Raw genomic sequence first — 18,095 nt, 5'->3', positions numbered from 1 at the left:
TTGTGTTTGCTACTGGGAGGTACTGAGTGGTGTTGCAGAAAGTTAAGTTCCCCTTTAGTGTCATTTATGAAAGTGTCTCTTGGGGTTTGTGTTACCTGAAATGACACCAAATTCCTTTCACCTGCTCTGAGTCTATTTTCTGTTTCTTTTCCACCGTGCAGCCGCTGCGTGTCCTTTGCCTGGGGTGCTCAGGGCTGTGACCAGAGTGGCTCTGTGAATGCTGTCCTCCTGTTGACTGAAAACATGGATTTCATTATAATCTTCTGTTCCCCCTTTTCATTTGTTGAACAGAGCAGCACTTTCCTGAGGTGATGCTAGGAGAAGAATTTCTTAGCCTTAGTCTGGACCAGGTTTGCAGTTTAATATCAAGTGACAAGCTCACAGTCTCCTCTGAAGAAAAGGTACAGTAAATTGTATAGCAACAGTGAATGGAAGAATGCTGTAATGTTTCTAGATCTTACATCAGGAACTGTTCTTGTGTTATACTCGTTTGGGGCTGTTTTCCAACAGTGATCATGTGGAAAGGAAAATTAAAAATAATGTGAATCCAAACCCCACATAAAAATGACCTTCACTTGGTTGTTCTTTGCAGGAAGTAATGATTCTCAGATCCATATCACTTCAAAAAGCCCTGGGGGCCAGAACTGAATACCTTTCCTCTCTGGAAAACTAGGAACCTCCCATCTGCTGTTCTGTAAAGCTCTTATTACCTGCTGTAAAACCTCCAAAAAAGGTGAATTTCATTAGGCCAGGGAGGAGTGTTGGCTTCTGTTGCATATCAGACAGAATAACTAAAGGAAGCTTGCAACCATAGAGGGAGGAAGCAAACATTTTTCCAGCATCATTAATGTTTTTCATGAAAGATGGGGGAAAAGGCACTGGTTGATGTCGTTTTGTGGTCGAAATGTTGACATCTTGTGTAGTCTGTAGTCCTGGGGATGAGGGTGACGGTAATTATGGTACTGGATGAACACCAGGTCCAGCTCCTTTCTCTGGTGTAGGCTTTGTGCATGACATGCAGCAGGCTTCTGGGCAGAGGTACATACTTTGAGACCTCCAGTTCACCACTGAATTGTGGCTGTGGGGTGATGGGCACTTGTGGGAGGCTACACAAGAGCTTGAGGATCCTGTGGCTTGTAATTTCAGGACAGTTGCTGGATGTCTGAGTTCTGAGGGGATGATGTGGACCTGTGTGCTCTTGGTGCTTCTGGTCTGTGTGCACCCATCCTTGCTCATCCCCTTCAGGCTTCAGACAAGTGGGTGGTTGGGCCCATGGGGACTGTAAAGCTTGCCAGAGAGCCTGCAGCACATGAGGTATGAATGCATCAAAGCTTCATTCAGATCCTGAGCCAGCAACCTCGGGGGCTTCAGGAGTGCACTTCCGCAGGCGTGAGGCTGGCGGGGGCACCTTGGCAGGGTGCTGTGAGGTGCCACACAGGCAGAGCCAGGGAGGGGAAAAAGCAAATGCCTTGAACTCCCAGCAGAATCACTGTGCATCCGCCAAGCAGCCTTCAAAGGGAAGTGCAAGTTTAGTAACCATTTTTTCCAGTCCTGTGCAGTATTGTTAAAAAGCTTTTATTGGCATTGTGCCCAGAGAAATCAAAGCACTCCCTCCCTCCCTCCCTCCCTCCCTTCCTCATCTGAGCCTTATGCAACCAAACCCATCATTTCTTTAGCTGATTGTAAAAGTCAAGGATGCAAGGCAGTGGAAGGAAACATAGGCATGAGCTGTGCCTTCAAAACAACATGAGAGAGAGAGGCAGAGAATGGGACTGGAAAATGAGCATGAGAAAGCAGTGCTGGAGCCCAAAGAAGTGCTGAAAATTGAGGTCAGACTTGTAGGCAGGCTGCTGGTTTGTGTTAGCTTCATGACAGACAAGCAGTTTGCCTGACCCTTTATTCTTCCCATCTGCTAATATGTGGGATAAATCTTGGAATAACTCTATGTATGAAAGGATATGTGTGTATCTGTGTACAGCTAACACACACACCCCCCCCCCCAGGGTGTGTGCTTGTGCCCCCCTGGGGGATCGAGAACTGTTTCTAAGAAATAAGATGTTATAAGTAGGCAAATAGTTCAAACATCTGAGAGTTCAACTGTCTCAGCCAGATTTCAGGAGAGGCTTTCTTATTCCTGTTGTTACCATGTCTTACACCTGTCCAGCAGCCTGTGAGCCAGGGCATTCCCATCTCCAGCTCCTTGGGAAGTGTTACAGCTGAGTCCTTCCAGGGCCAGAAGGTAACAAGGCCAGTGAGGGAAGCATTGCCCTTGTAAAACCTCAAGACATGTGTGTCCAAGAGCTTGTGTGTTCTCCCCATCCTCTGCCACCTCCATCAATAATAATACCAATTGGCCTAATAAAATCTAGTTGTCATCTCCACAGATTTTGGCATAATTATATTCCCTAGGCCATCAGGACTACAAAAGTTGTCTGCTACCACAGAAATCTATTCTAATTGTGAAATGGTGACAGCAGTTCCCCATTACTCAAAGATTTTCCTCCTTTCTCCCCCTCTCCCTCTTGCTCTTCCCAGCCTCTGTGCTTGCACAGGGCCCTTTCTGGTTAAGGGCAAAGGTTTATTTTGGTGTCTGCCTGCTCTTTTTTGCTATAGCTGAGTACTCTGAGGAGAATTTTATCAATACTTTCTGCACCTGGCCTAACTGGCTAATTATAAGCAAGGAAAAGCTATTTTAAAAGATCATGATTTTTCATATTTACTCCTGGAGTGTGATATGGATGGGCTGCCAGCACTTGGGAAAGGGCTTCTGCCAACTGGGAACAGTGACAAAAGAAATGGGTAAAATAAATGCATTTTTACAAGGGTCAGGTTTTTGGGTTGGAGATTTTACACAGTAGCCAGTCATTGACTTATCTCGAGCTGCTAATGTGCACCAGAAGCTGATGCACAATTTGGTCCTTACTCCTGGGAGTATCTAACAAGTGGAGTTTTGTCTGGAGAGACTGGGAAAACACCTGGCCTTGCTGTTTGCTTAGTGTGCAGAAAGAGGATACTCCAGGCCTTTATCCTTGCACTCTGTAGAGTGGGGAATCTGTCTCTCCCCAGCGTAGCCTGCTCCTGCAGCCAGGCAGCTGCCAGCCTGTGCCCATGCTCTGAATGAAGCTGTGTGGGTCATGGCATCACTTCACTGCAGCCTGGCAGCAGGTTGTGCCTGACTGGAGAAGCCCTCTCCTGGGGGACCAGCAGTGGCTGCTCAGGGTCTGCAGTGGGCACAGTGTTGCAGAGGGGAGGGCATGGCAACAGATGTGGCCTTTAAATAGTGATATTGCTTTCTTGGATTAATATTTACACACACACACCCCTCCTTATAAAATTAGGAACTGGGACCAAGGGAAGGTGCCAGAATGTGATTAAAAGAAAAATAATAAAGAAAAGCTGTTAGATCAGGGCCAGCAGAGTGGCATCAGCATATGTGGAACCCAGGAGTGGTCTCCAGCACCAAGGGAGCAGTTTATTCCTCCTGCACGTTTGCTTTACCTTCCTTTAAGACCTGTTCCCTGTCATCTTGGTCTGTGGCTGGGTAAGTCCCAGTCCTGTGACCTGCTATGTAGCTCAGCATTTGTGCAGCAGAGGTTAAAGAAAAGCATCTTTGGTAGCTAAACACTTGCTTTATGCTCCTTCCACGCTCATTTGCAATTAAAAGAATCTCACAACCTAGTTTCTGCTTTCAAGGCCCTGTAGCCACAGCAAAATTGTTTGTTTATTTATTTCCATTTAAAGATACTTGGGGGTTCTGCAGGAGATGTTTTCCTCTGCCTTTGCTGGGGTTTGATTACATGGCTCCCTGTTGTGTTGCTTAAATCCTCCTGGCAGTGTCCTGAATTCCAAGCAGTTCAGCAGGAGCATTTGTTGGCATGGGAAATGAGGCTGATACCTTACTGCTTCTTTTTTTAAAGTCTATGGTTTAGCCTAAGAGGAAGAAACCTCCTTTTGCTCTGCCTCTCCTTTGTGGGAGGATGCATCTGCCAGTGCCTCCTGCAAATAAATTCGCCAGCAGCAGTAGAGGGCTGAGAGATTGTGCCTCCAGTCCTGGTTGATTTTGTCCAATTAGTGACCTTGGACCACACAAAATGGTTTCTTGAGGAGGGATGGAAAGAAAGGAAAAAAATAGCCGTGCAAATTGACCTGACCATTTGGTGACCTGAGAGGGAAGTTGAAACCAAGGGCACTTGCCAAGGGTGCCGGGGCAAAGGGCCAGCAATGCTTTTGCTGGGGGCTGGGGGCAGAGGGCTGTGCTCAGCCCCCACCACCTCCCAAGTAACTGGGCAGCAAGAGCAGTTGGGGAATTTTGCCTGTAGAGGTGAGCTAAGGGTCAGAGTTTAATTCTGACCCTATGGGGAAATTCCATTGATCCAGATCCTGCTGTGCAGCATCCGAGACTGCAGCAGCTCCTCTCCTTGCCTTGCTGGGTGTGTCAGGCAGCCTTCCCCGCTCCTGGTGACATTTTCAGGCCTCTCTTTCAGGAGGAGTGAGGCTGTTGGTTATATAAGCAGATGCATATTCATGCAGGAGCCCACACAGGACGCTTCTGCCCACATCTGCTCCTCCTGCAGGGCTCTGGGTAGCTGCTGCTGCTGCATGGGATGGGTGGTGAGCAGTTTGTCACGGAGTCAAAGTTTGGATGCTTATCTGAACTGGTTGGATCTGGGAGCAGAACTAAATTTCAGCTCAGACCAGTAGCCCTTCCTTCCCAGCTAGACTATTTGAGTATTTTTAGCAGTGCCATGCATGTAGAGCAGGGCTTTTCCTGTGCCTGTGGTGAGCTTGTCCTCTGGGTTTTATTGAGGGGGAAATGGTACAGTGATTAACCATGATGGTGAGCACAGTGACTTACTGTGTGGCTAGGCTCCTTCAGGAGAGGAGATCTCTCTTATCAGAAGTAATCCTTGTGGCTGATTTCATGAATAATGTCCAGTGCAAATGTCAGCAGGCTAATTAACTTTCCTGGCTGCCTTCCAGTACTCATGTCCAAGAGTATGATTGTCCTGGGCACACTCTTGGCTTTCAGGGTGATACAGCACATCTAGATGTGAAGTTGCTTATTAACATGCATGGGCAGCTCACCCTCCTGGCTACAGTGGTGCTTGTGCTCTGTGCAGACTTCATCTGTTTTACAGAGATCTTGCACCACCTTCCTTCAGTGCTGTAAAATCACAAAGCTCCTGATTTGGGATAGATGGCTATGCAGGCCAGTTCTCTCTTCTCCCTTTAACTGTGCTTTATCTGTGCAGGTCTTTGAAGCTGTTATTTCTTGGATAAACTATGAGAAGGAATCTCGCTTAGAGCACATGGCTAAACTGATGGAGCACGTCCGCCTGCCCCTCTTGCCCAGAGATTACCTTGTACAGGTCAGGCTGCAAAAAAGTCATTAATACTTTGCACTGAAGCTGCTGGTAGCTCCTTAATCAATGACTTGGCTGTTTGTGGGTGAGGTGGGGAATTTGGCATGTTGCTGAGTCTGTAAACAGAGGAATAAAAGGAAAGACTGGGTGGTGCTGAGCTAAGTGTCTGGCAGAGGGTGGTAAATAGAAAGAGCACTGTGACTCAGGAGTGATTGTGGATGGATGTTACTACATCTGGCTCTTCTTCTTTGGGAAGAGCTGCAGATCTGTGCTTGTCTTCTGCATTTTTATTTATGTTAGTACTTTGGAAGAGAAATTCCAGGTTTCCCCTTCTCTCTACAAAGCTTGTGACCTGTGCTGGCAAGCACTTCAGTTAAGATGATCTTTTGTATGTGTGCCTGTCCTCAGACAGTTGAAGAAGAAGCTTTAATCAAGAATAACAATACCTGTAAAGACTTCCTCATCGAGGCCATGAAATATCATTTACTTCCTCTGGATCAAAGGCAACTCATAAAGAACCCCAGAACAAAGCCAAGGACTCCTGTTAGCCTGCCAAAGGTAAGCTGAGCTTCACCTCACACTGCATTCCTGGTGGCATTTTCTGCCTTTGAGGAGCTTGTTACTTCTCACTAACTCCATGATTATCCTTTGAAGTGTGTTACTCCCTCTTCTGGTACTGCCTCTGCCCAATGATACATCATTAATTTGGATAAACTTAGATAAACCCTTAGGAGAAGCAAGATCTCTGCTCCCAGGGGCAAGGGCCTGCCGTGGAAATGTTTTGTTAGCCACAAGTGGGGCTGTGAAGGGCTGCTGCTCCTGGAGCTGCAGCTTGAGAATCACTGACCCGTGGAGTGGCTGCAGGCAGCTGCCTGCAGTGCTCAGAGAGTTGGCTGAGGATCCTGCTGGCTTTCGGCACTGTCGTGGAGCCCTGCTGAGAAGGGTCACAGCAGCTGTCTTTCCTTTTCCTGTATCCATAATCAGAAGCGAGGACAGCAGGAAATAAAACCACCCAGACTTCTTGTGGGCAGGAAGGCTGAAGCAAATGTCAGCAGACTGAAAGCAGCTACTGACTAAATAATCCTTGGTACTCCCCACATTTATCCTGCAGGCATGTGATGCTCTGACCACCACTTTATTAGTGAAGATAAAAACGACAACAGAAACAAATTTTCTTGTGCCCTGGAGACAAACACAGTTTGGCACAATGTCTGTCAGCAGACTGCTGCTGAAGCTAGTAATAAGCATTTTGGTGGTTGTAAGGCATCCAAACCACAGTGTGTCATTTATCTGAGCACAAATCATAGTGAGCTTGTTCTGTGGGAGGGTGTTTGAGATGTGTGTTCTGAGGGTCTGATCAGATACTTGGGGATTGGGCTGGCCATCAAGAAACTGCGGTTCTGCAGAGTGTGTTTTGTGTGGTGTCCTTTCTGCCTGCTGGCACTAAGATGAAGTTGGTAGAGCATAGCTTTGGGGATGTTGTGAAGGGCTGATATGAGCCTTGCTCAAGGACTAAAGTAGTTAAGGATAAAGTGAACCAGCAAATGCAGAGGTTCTCTAGCAACTTCGGTAGCATGACCTGTAAGTGCAAACCCAGAGCTTCTGCAGGTTTCTCCTCCCTTCCCTTCACTGGGAAACAAAGGGAGAAGGTGATGATCCTTCAGCAATCCTGTTACTGAGAAACTTTCATCTGCTCTGTTGGTCCCTCTGAGGAGGGATTACTGTCTGCTATGAAATCTCTCACTTCTGTAATCGTGTGAAGCTCTGCAGCTTTCCATGGAAGTGTGCAGCACAGCTAGTAGTCATGCTGCTAATCTGGACTCAGTTTGCTTTCTGATGACACATTCTTACCTTTGTAGATCTAACAGTTCACTCTTCTCATACTCTTTTAAATTCTTTACATTGGTTGTCTGGCTCTGTACTTTTAAAGCAACTGTGACTGGACTTGAGCTCATTACCTGGGTGACCTCAGCTGACAGTCTTATCCCCTTGGTTACTCCCAGCCACCCTGCAGAGGCTAAAGCCAGTTTCACATCTACTTTTTGACTATATTTGAAACCTCTTTATTTTGCTTCTAGCTCCTTGGCCCTGTACCAATCGGATTGTCTTGGGTTGTTGGCTCCTGAGATTTGCTGTGATCAGGGGAGCAAATCCTCCCTCTTGAGAGCTGTGGAGAGTTGAATGAAATGTGCTCAGAACAAAGTGCAGGTTGAGCTCTTTGTAGGTGGAGGTGGTTTGGATGCTACCTGTGCACATGCTGGTTTGCAGTGCCCATCTGGGGCTCAGCAGCAGTGGGCAGCCAGCAAGTGCTGAGCTGCAGACTCCTGGGACCACTGCCCCTGCACAGGACAGTGAGTCCATGGGGAGTTTGCCTTTGTGGTGGCAGATGGGGCAGATCTGGAAAGGACCACTCTTTGTCATCCAGGTCTTCTCACTTTTCACTCCTGAGGTTGCCCTTGATCACTTTCACCTAGATCTTCCCTATTTGTAAGGAACTTAGGGTTTAATAACTGGATTTGCATCCCTTCACGTTGCAGCCAGAGGGCTTAATGGGGCTGACAAATCATTTCCTTTGGCAGCTCAGCACCCCAGGTCTTAACAGTCCTGGTGATTTCCTTGAGTGTCATCTTCCCTGCAGGTGGCAACACAGCTGTCACCTTTTATTTGCTGAGTGGCATCGATTATTTTTAGCACAGCCATGGAGATAATGACTAAACAGGGGGCTGGCTGGGAAACTTACACTGGGATCATCTTCACTGAGAGATACTTCAGCAGTGAGTCTTGCGTGTGCCTGGTGCCCAGTGGGTTTGTGTTTCCTGGGGAAGAAGGGCAGGTTGCCCACCTTGGAAGTGATGAGCAGGGATTAGCAGGGTGTGTGGTATACTGGAGATCACTTTGCCCCTTGGAACAGAAATAACTGCGAGCAGTGACACTGCAGAAACTTCTGGTGGGCCTGCAGCCTGCTTTTGGCAGCTACTCCTGACCAGGTTGTGGGGATGGTAGAGAGCAGCTGCCTGGGCTGGTATCTGAGGCTCTCTAGCTCTTGTCTTCCCTCTGCAGGTGATGATCGTGGTGGGTGGGCAAGCACCCAAAGCCATTCGCAGTGTGGAGTGCTATGATTTTGAGGAGGAGCGGTGGGATCAGGTTGCTGAGCTTCCCTCGAGGAGATGCAGAGCAGGTAACAGGAATTTCTGCTGTAACCTTTTTTGTTTTCCAGAACTCCTCAGCTCTGGATGGATGTCTTCAGTCATCCCTTCTGCCTTCCTCTGTGCCCCTGGCTTCGAGCAGCTTTTTCCTTTTGCCATTGCTTCCTCTTCTTTCCCTCCATACACGCACGCTCCTCACTCAGATGGATGCCCTGCTGCTGTTCTTGCTTGTCGGTCCTTCACAGCCACTATTTCCCCTTCCTCACCTCTCTCTCCTGGCTGCTTCTCCATCAGTATCTTCCCTCCTCCTCTTCCTGTCCTGCTAGCCTGGCAGCCCACAGGGATCCTGTTTTCCTAGTGAAACTCAAAGGAGCTGAGTCAATCCCACTCAGTGCTGAGAAGTGGGTGATGGAGAGCAGATCTGTAAGTTGGGAGTTTTCCTCTGATGCCATCTGACAGGGCTGTGAATGTGAATCACCATTTGATGTTCTCTGTCGCTCAGAGAATTACTCATTCAGGTGTGGAATCCATCTGTGCCTTGTGCTGCTGAGCATTCCCCTGCCCTTCACCTTCCACAGGACACGTGTTGTATTCTGCTTGGCTCCAGTGCCCTTAACCTGCAGGAAATGCTGATGACTTGCCCAGGTTCTGCTCTTCCCTGCTGCTTCACATACCCCAACAGACACTTGCTTCCTAAGCTTTTTTTGAAACCTCAATAAAATCTCTCTCCTCTCTCCTCAGGTGTGGTGTTTATGGCTGGCAATGTGTATGCAGTTGGGGGCTTTAATGGCTCTTTAAGGGTACGGACAGTGGACGTGTATGACGGCGTGAAGGACCAGTGGACGTCCATAGCCAGCATGCAGGAGAGGCGAAGCACCCTGGGGGCAGCTGTGCTCAATGATCTCCTGTATGCAGTGGGCGGCTTCGATGGCAGCACTGGTAGGTGACTGAGCAAAAAACAGGCAGTGTCTGACCTGAAAAAAATGTTTTCAGAGACTCCTGCAAAGGCTGCAGAGCTTTAGTGAGGTTGCTGCTCCTTCCTCTATGATGTAGTAGAGCAGTGAGCCAGGGCTGGGGTTTACTGCATGCTGTAACCAATCACCTCTGTGTTCTGACCCATCAGCAGTTGCAGAGAATCTCACCCCAGGTTTTTTTTTCCTTTAATAATACAGTTCTTCCAGTCTCATTCTCTGTATGAATATGCTTTTTCTGGACTTCAAAGGAGTTTTTCCTTGTCTGAGTTAAATTTTTCATAGCAGCACGAGTAAAATGCCAGCAAGGCATCTTATGTGTGCCTGGGATTTCTCTTGGCATAACAGCATGTTTAAATTCACACTTCTGCCTCTGCTGTCGAGCTTTGCTGTTTGGTTAAGCCCTAAATTAACTATTTCAGCTGATGATGAGTACATGCCACAGGCTCTGGGGAAATTTTTAAACCTTAGCAGGGACGCATCTTGTATTGCTTGAGAGGATGTGGGACTTTTGGGCTTGGAATCTGGACTCTGCTCCACCTTGGTGCCTCCAGCACACCAGAGGGGCAGCAGTCCCAGGGCAGGGGTGATGGGGGAACAGTTTTTCCAGGGTTGAAGAAATGCTATTGACATGCTGGTCCCAGCCTGAAAGGCAAGGGACTAGAAAGTTGGGGTACAGGAATGTGTGGGGGGAATTATGGACTTGGGAGGAGGTGGAAGGCAGATGGAAGTGCAACACCAATCTTTTTTTCTTCTCTTTTTTTTTAATTAGAAAACCTGTGTATCCCCTTTTTAACTAGGTCTGGCATCAGTTGAGGCCTATAGCTATAAAACCAATGAGTGGTTTTTTGTGGCTCCCATGAACACAAGAAGAAGCAGTGTTGGAGTTGGAGTTGTGGAGGGTAAGAAAACCAGCAGCCATTTCCATCAAGCAAATGTGACTGTGTCCCACAGAAGCCATGATGGTTAAATGCAGTAGGAGGGAACTGCAGGAACTCTTCTCTAGCTGGTGAAGATTTATTTTATGTGACGTAATTGCTGCAGCTTTTTCCATTCTCCTCCTTATCACAGTGAAAAATCACATGCAGCTTTCCAAGAGCTTCAGACCCATATCAGACCAGGCCAGGCCTCCTGTGAATGTCACTAGCTGTGTCCAGGTTTCTTTTCATCCTTGTTCATCCTGGCTGGTGAAAGCCAACGGTGCTGTGCAGCATGCAGAGTGGATGGAGGACCCAGCACAGCAGGTCTGCTCAGGGAGGGAAGCATGGTTCAGCCCCCAGCTGGGGTTTGGCAGGAATATCCAAGCCTGTGTTTGCTGACATCAGGCTGGCCCACACGTGCCACACGCTGCCTACATGAGCAGGCACTGACGGCAGCAAGGGCCCTGTGGGTGGAGAGGCTGCTCGGGGGACTGTGGCAGCTGTTGGCACCTATGTGTCAGCTCCACACTCAAGTGGCTTGGTTTGGATCCAGGAGAAAGAGCAGTTCATGTGGTAATGTTTTCCTCCATTAGCAAAGCAAAGGAAGGATTTTGTTTGACCTTGTCTGGAGAATGTTTTAGCAGTTTCCAATAAGGACAGCTGCTGGCACAAGCCTTGTTAGAAACTCTGCTTGGAAGTGGTGGGGTTTGACCTGTTTGAATGGAGAGTAACATGAAATGGGTTTATGTGAGCAGAGGGAGAGAGATAAAGTCAAAGTAAATAGCAGTGGTTGTGCTAAATTTGCATCTTTAGAAGCATCTCCTTTACAGCTAGCCCCTGGTTGTGAAGTGCTGGGCTGCGGACAGTCACTAGGAGTTGCTGAAGCAGTTGAATGCAGACAAATATTAAGCACATACCTGAGAGATGCATTTCCATGGACAGGCTTTCTACTAGAGACATGAAATCCTTTTCCTTTGTGTTGTGTGAAAGCACAAATAAGTGTTGCACGCATTGTAGTTCATGATAAAAAACCCAAGAGGGCATTGATAGGGAGGAAGAGCTGATCCATACTGGTGAGGGGAGCAAGCTGCAGCCTGCAGTTAATCCACAGCCTTCATCTCTGAATGTTGTGAAGATTGATCTGGTGTCTGTGGGTATTGAAAATATCAAATAATTGGTGCCAGCCAGGGAACTTTATCTTGGCTTGGCTTGGTCTGGCACTCTTGCCCTAACTCATTAGCTGACACTAATGCTGACACTTGTGCTATTGAACCAACAGCACAAGTAAGAGTTTAAATTGTTTACAGAGACAGGAAAATGCAAAGGGAGCACAGTCATGAGCCTGATCCTTGCAGACCTCTCCTAGTGGTCACAGCCTGAGGAGGGCATGAGTGGAGCTGAGTGAGAAAGAAATGAGCTGGCCCTGTTCTTGGAGCCTTGTAAACATGAAGGAAACAGGAGCGGAGGATGCAAAAGTGTGAAATGGTAGATGGTAACTGCTGGTGGGAGTCTCATGTGCATGCAAAGAATTGCACAGCTCGTTGGTGGCCAGGCTCTGCTGTTAGGGATTGAAAATTGGTCTTATTCCTGGGCTTTGTTCCTAAACTTGGGTTCTACATGTCTGTAGAATGAACTTCATTAATGGTTATTTGTTGCAGTCTGTAGAAGGCCTGGTCTTGAACCAGAAAGCCTTTGTACTAGGTAAGGAAGCAGAAAGAAACCCTCTGCCCAGAGACTTTGTTGCCTAAGTGTAAAACAAGCTGATGGATGATGCAGGGAGATGAGGAGAGAGTATCAATCAGGCCTGAGAACAGAGGACAGGGACTGTCAGCCTTGTTTCAAGTATGATGTAGTCCTGTGACATCTGATTGTGCCTTTCCAGTCTCCCTAGGTGTATGTAATTCAGCTTTCATGGAGTTGAGGGAGGAAAGGGGACAGATACACCATGCCTTGAGGGTCTCCTGTGGTACCTTCTGTGTTGTGATGCCTTGCCCTGAGTGAACAGGAGGAAGTGCTCCGTCAGCAGCACACTTGATGTTACATCTTCTTACATCTGGGCCAGAAAGTCATTTGGAAAACACTCTGGGCTTTTGGCTTCTAATTAAGCTGTTGTGTTGTTTCCTTGATTTAGTTGACAGCTTTAAAACACCATTCCTGCCTGCCTGCAAAGTTGACCTCAGACGCCAGGATTCCCTCCAGGCGTCCCAGCAGGTTTAGACTCATCTGGCAGGGCTCCCTCAGCCAGGCCCTGCTGCAGGCGGGGGCTGTGGGGCGTGCTGGTGCCGGCAGTGGGCTGCAGGCAGCGTGCTGATGGCAGTGTGTGTGTTGCAGGGAAGCTGTACGCCGTGGGGGGCTACGACGGAGCGTCCCGGCAGTGCCTTAGCACCGTGGAGCAGTACAACCCTGCCACCAACGAGTGGAGCTACGTGGCCGACATGAGCACGCGGCGCAGTGGCGCAGGTACTGCCTCTGCTGCGGCGCCACCGTCCCCCGGGGGTCTCAGCTCCTGGAAGGACAGCAAAAGTCTGGTGTGGCGTTGCTGGGCTGGCAGTGCAACCTCTTACTTCACAGAGTTGTTAGGGTTGGAAGGGACCTCAAGGATCATCCAGTTCCAACCTCGCTGCCAGGGGCAGGGACACCTCACACTAGGTCAGGTTGCTCAGAGCCACATCCAGCCTGGCCTTAAAAACCTCCAGGGATGAGGCTTCCACCACCTCCCTGGGCATAGAATCACAGAAACATTCAGGTTGGAAAATACCCTCAGGATCACCGAGAACCCTACCTACAAGGTTCACCCCTAAACCATATCCCCAAGCACCCCATCCAAACCACCTTTAAATTCATCCAGGGTTGGTGACTCAGGTTGGCCACCTGTTCCAGTGTCTCACCACTTCTTCCTAATGTCTAATCTAAATCTCCCCTCCTGTAGCTTGGATCCATTCCCCCTAGTCCTAGAACTACCTGACACCCTAAAAAGTCCCTCTCCGGCTTTCTTGTAGCCCCCTTCAGATACTGGAAGGCCACAATAAGGTTTTCTCAGAGCCTTCTCCAAACTGAACCACCCCAACTGTCTCAGCCTGTCCTCATAGGAGAGATGCTCCAGCCTTCTGATCATCCTTGTGGCCCTTCTCTGGACTCACTTTCCATGAGGAGGGGAACAGCTATAATGGCCTGGAAGCTCTCAGCAGCTCCTCTGCCTTTGCTAAAATCTGCCAAATTGAAATTAATTTCTGGATTAGTGGAATAATGCTCAATGTTTCTGAGGAGCCTTGCTAACAGATGCATCTCACTTGTAAGCAAAGAGTTATCTTTCCAAATGACCAGCTGCAAGCTCAGCTGGGGACTTGGGAAGCCTAGCTGCACCACCGCCTTCCCTATCATCTGGGGGTTGTCAGATGGATTTTCCTTTTTGGATCTCTTCTCTGCCCCGAAAGGGACAAAAGAATGACACTCACACGAATGGATTGGAGAGTGATGGAAAAGTTTAAATGGAAAAGCAATTGGTGAAGCTACAGAAAACTACAAAGCATAGTGGCAAAGAGTATCCCAAAGCAGTGAAATCTCATGGTAGCCCAGCACTTAAACACACAATTAGTTTTAATCATCTAATACTTCAAAAGTATCCACAAAAATCACACCCAGTTCCTGAACAAATCCATCAAACATACTGCTCCTTTTAAATTTTCCATCTACAGAGAAATTGTAGCTATTAGCCTAGAGGGAATAATCCCAGTAAATACATTAACCTGAACCTAAGAAGGAGGGGAAAAAAAAAAATCACCTTTTATGCAAGGCCTATCAGCTGTCTCAGTAATGCCACTCCAAGATATTACTTCACACAATAGTCAGAGCCAGCATCCATTTCAAACATTACTCATTATATAAACAAAACAATCAAATCAAAGAGCACAAAATAGCTGGATATGATGAGGCCACCTTTACATGAGGGAAAATAAGAAGACCTTCTCTTCTGAGCAGATAGTATCCCTAAGTAGAAGTTAAGGCATTGTACTGGTTTGAGGCCAGACAGATCCTCTCTTGCCCCGAAAGGAACAAAAGAATGACACTCACACAAAACGGATTGGAGAGTGATGGAAAGTTTAAATGGAAAAGCAATTGGTGAAGCTACAAGAGACTACAAAGGATAGGGCCAAGAATATCCCAAAAGCATACAGAACCCCTCACAGAATTCCTAAAGCTTCCCAATCCTTCCCTTCTCCCACCTGAGGGTATACCCAAACCCCCAGGGCTCTTTCTTCCCCCTCCCGCTGCTAGGCAAGTCTCAGGCTGGCCAGGTCTGAGACTGCCCCCCCTCCATTCTCCTCCTGGCATTAGGCCTAGTCAGGCCTAAGTGGCCTTGAGGATACTCCCCCGGCATTACCCGGTAAAAGAGAGCATCTCCCATGGGAGCAGAGAAGGAAGAAAGAGGAAGAGAATGACTCTGCAGATGGATTTATAGGGCGCAGGATTTATGGGTAGAAATACGCCGTTTCCTGTGTCCACCCCTATTGGGTGGGCACCCAGGACACCAGAGGTGTATCTCATGCAGCAGTGGCAGGGGGCACCCAGCCTAAACTGCCAAAAAAGTGCATCTGTGCACTGGGTGATGTGCAGACCAAACCCAAGTAAAAAGTTCATCTCAGATTGCCCCTGCTAAGCTTTTTTTTTTTTTTTTTTTTTTTTTTTTTTTTTTTTTTTTTTACTGGCAAGAGCTGGTGATCTGTAGGGTCATTCCTCTCTGAAAGGGATAAAAGCTCTTATCCATTGCATTTAAAATCATCTTCAGATGAAAAGGAATGTATCAATGTGGTGCTATTGCTCATTGCATGCAATGGGTCTCTCTTGGTGTCAAATTGTGGAGTTCTTCTTGTACAATAGTCAAGATGGCAGCTACCCAGAGGTAGCCAAGCCGAGAGGCTGCCCTTTGCTGCAATGATCCTGCAGCTTAAGCTGTGATGGGAATTCCCTTCCTAGCTGGCTGGTTGAGAGGCTGCTCTCTACACACCATCTTTCTTTCCTCAATCCAATACTTTTTCCACAACTCCAGGTGAGGCAAATAGTCACTGTGGGTTTGAATTCAGCTAAAAGGAGTGTAATATCTTCCTGATGCTAAACTGAGCCCAGGGCAACTTCATAGGAGAACAGAATGAGTATCTCCTGCTCTTGATAACGTGTTGAAACACAGCAAAACATTTTGTGCCTGTTCTGAGGTGGCTTTTAGTAAGACTTTTTGTTTGGAACACCCTGCTCCAAGTGCTTCTTTGCAAGTGCATCTCCACAGGGCAAGTCCAGCATTAGGAATGCTCTTACATAAGCCTGCTGAACACCCTTGCAATTTTCCGTTCCCAACCTGAAAGCTGAGCTCATCATGCTCTGGTTGTCACCCAGCTGCCCCTGCACCGAGGAGGGCGCAGCCCGGCGGCGCTGTGAGGGGTGCTGCGGCATGGTCGGTCGTGCGGCTTCGTAGAGCTCCGCGCTCGGCTGCGGCCATTGTCGTCCCGCTGCTGCCATCTAGTGGAGCCTGGGGGCAGGTGCTCCCCGCTGCCGGGCTCACCCCCGTCCGGGCTGGCTGGGAATGTCTGGGTGCTGCCTGGCTTTGCTGCACCAGCCCAGAGGGTTCCCTTTCCCCTCCTGCCATATGTCTCATCCATGTCTGCCCTGTCTCAGCACACAGGGAGGTGGTTTTAGGTGGCAAAGTATTTCTGACTCTTACTCTCCTACTTGAAGAAATTAGTTTACTAATTAAATTATTTCTTAAAAGTGTAAAATTTTTGCTAACAGCTCAATATAGTCAGATGCTAATGTGCTGCAAACCCACGCTGCTGGGCTCAGACGTGGTAAACTCTCCTCATCGGTTCCCATTCCACAGTCAGCTGGGAGGTACCTTGTACAGCTCTGGGACCAGGATTCACCCTGGGATGTGTTCTGCTCTTCCAAAGTGGTGCATGTTGGGGTACCCTCAACCAGACTGAGAATTTGGCTCAGTGAAGTGGATATTCATAGCAGTTATCATGGCAATTCATGTGCCGTGTTTGGGGACACAAATTGAGGGAATGGGAGGAGAGGAGCTCAGTGGCAGTCTCAAGAACTGGAGCCTGTAAGTTCTTGAGAATAGGAAGAGTGTCTGAGGGGTGAAGCCATGTGGCACAAAGGCAGCAAGAAAAGCAAAAATAAAGCTTCTGGAATTGGGAATCAGACTAAAATGTAAGAGCCACATGGCAGAAAAAGGTTGGGCAGATGGAAGCAAGATGGGTTGGGATGCAGTGGTCAGGAAGGCAAAGGGAAGAGAGAGCAAGTCAGTCCCAGAGGCTGGGTAAAGGCAGATGGATGTTGTGGGACTTGATCAAAGATCTACCTGAGCAGGGGCCCAGCCCTGAGAGACAGGAATCTGCCAGGGTTGCTGTACAGGCCTGCTGTAGTGCCATGTGGTGGCTAGGTGGATAGCTGACCATGTGCTGGGTGAGCTTGGAGAGGCCAAGGCAGTACCCAGTGGAAGAGGCAGGGCTGTAGAGCCCTCTCCCCTGTGTGTGTGGCTGACACTGGGCTCTGTCTGGCAGGAGTTGGTGTTCTCAGTGGGCTGCTGTACGCGACCGGAGGCCACGACGGTCCCTTAGTGAGGAAGAGTGTGGAAGTCTATGATCCAGGGACAAACACCTGGAAGCAAGTGGCAGACATGAACATGTGTAGAAGAAATGCAGGTAACCACACTAAGCCTTTCTGTAGTGTTTGGTTGTGGCTGTCTGGGTGGGTTTTTGTGTGACTAATGTGTAAGTGATCAGTCCCGATGAGGCACCTGCTTGGGAATGAATCAGAATGTGGCAGGTGCTGTGCCACGGGACATGAGTGGGCTCATGTCTGACTATCTGTGCTCTGCTTTGAGGTGTGTGTGCAGTGAATGGGCTCCTCTATGTGGTGGGAGGAGATGATGGTTCCTGCAACTTGGCCTCGGTGGAATACTACAACCCCATCACAGACAAGTGGACATTGCTACCCACCAGCATGAGCACAGGGAGAAGCTACGCAGGTAAACACCTGGCAACACCTGGAGTCATTCATCAGCTTGAGGGCTGTGCCTCCTGATGCTTTAGTCTTATGGGTTTTTATGTTTTGTGTTGCTTTCAATAGAGCAAACTGATAGGAATAGCAGACTCCTCTCTCTGCTGGGCTGTTGTGGCTTTGCAGGATGATCTTAGCCACATCACAACCCAGGAGCTGCTCCCTTGACAACTGTGTCTGTCTGTTCTTACAACAGGTGTGGCTGTGATCCATAAACCCTTGTGACACATGACTAAGCCAATGCAAGGAGCAGAGAAGTGAAGTGGATCCAGCTAGGTGATGTTAGGAAGATGACTGACCTCTGACTTGACCCATCCCATTGCTGTTACTGTCTTGGCATGACAAGTGATACGTTCCAAACATCATTTGCTCTGTGGTGGATTGTGTAGCAAAGTGAAAATCCCTCTGGGGACGTGTTCCATGCTAGACAAGAGGTGTTGCTTGTTATCTGTGGTGCAATCAACTGTTCTCAGTGGCTCATGCCCTGAGATAAACACTGTGCTTGAGCTGCAGGCACTCAGTTTCTTGTGTGAAACAGAACTGCTGCGTTTGGGCCTGTGAGTAAAAAGGAACACTTCTGGATTTCCTCACTACTGATGCTCCATGCACATTGTTTGGTTGAACTACTTACTCACTGTG

At 48.3% G+C, this 18,095-nt stretch overlaps 1 protein-coding gene across 1 annotated transcript in view; it reads left to right on the top strand.

Moving 5' to 3' along the window:
* Positions 1 to 17,681, top strand: part of KLHL3 (kelch like family member 3) — a 45,123-nt gene extending 27,442 nt beyond the window's left edge. Inside the window, exons 6-15 of the mRNA XM_054388927.1 lie at positions 292 to 401; positions 5,253 to 5,369; positions 5,772 to 5,921; positions 8,424 to 8,541; positions 9,251 to 9,448; positions 10,281 to 10,382; positions 12,732 to 12,860; positions 16,958 to 17,098; positions 17,281 to 17,424; positions 17,653 to 17,681. Coding sequence (XP_054244902.1) covers positions 292 to 401; positions 5,253 to 5,369; positions 5,772 to 5,921; positions 8,424 to 8,541; positions 9,251 to 9,448; positions 10,281 to 10,382; positions 12,732 to 12,860; positions 16,958 to 17,098; positions 17,281 to 17,424; positions 17,653 to 17,681 — 1,238 coding nt within the window. The remainder of the gene's footprint in view (positions 1 to 291; positions 402 to 5,252; positions 5,370 to 5,771; positions 5,922 to 8,423; positions 8,542 to 9,250; positions 9,449 to 10,280; positions 10,383 to 12,731; positions 12,861 to 16,957; positions 17,099 to 17,280; positions 17,425 to 17,652) is intronic.
* Positions 17,682 to 18,095: the final 414 nt, after the last annotated feature.

Source organism: Indicator indicator, chromosome 18 (genome assembly GCF_027791375.1).
Source record: "Indicator indicator isolate 239-I01 chromosome 18, UM_Iind_1.1, whole genome shotgun sequence".
Lineage (NCBI taxonomy): Eukaryota > Metazoa > Chordata > Aves > Piciformes > Indicatoridae > Indicator > Indicator indicator.
Note: the sequence above shows the minus strand (reverse complement) of the source record. Positions and strands in the feature narration are given on the sequence as shown.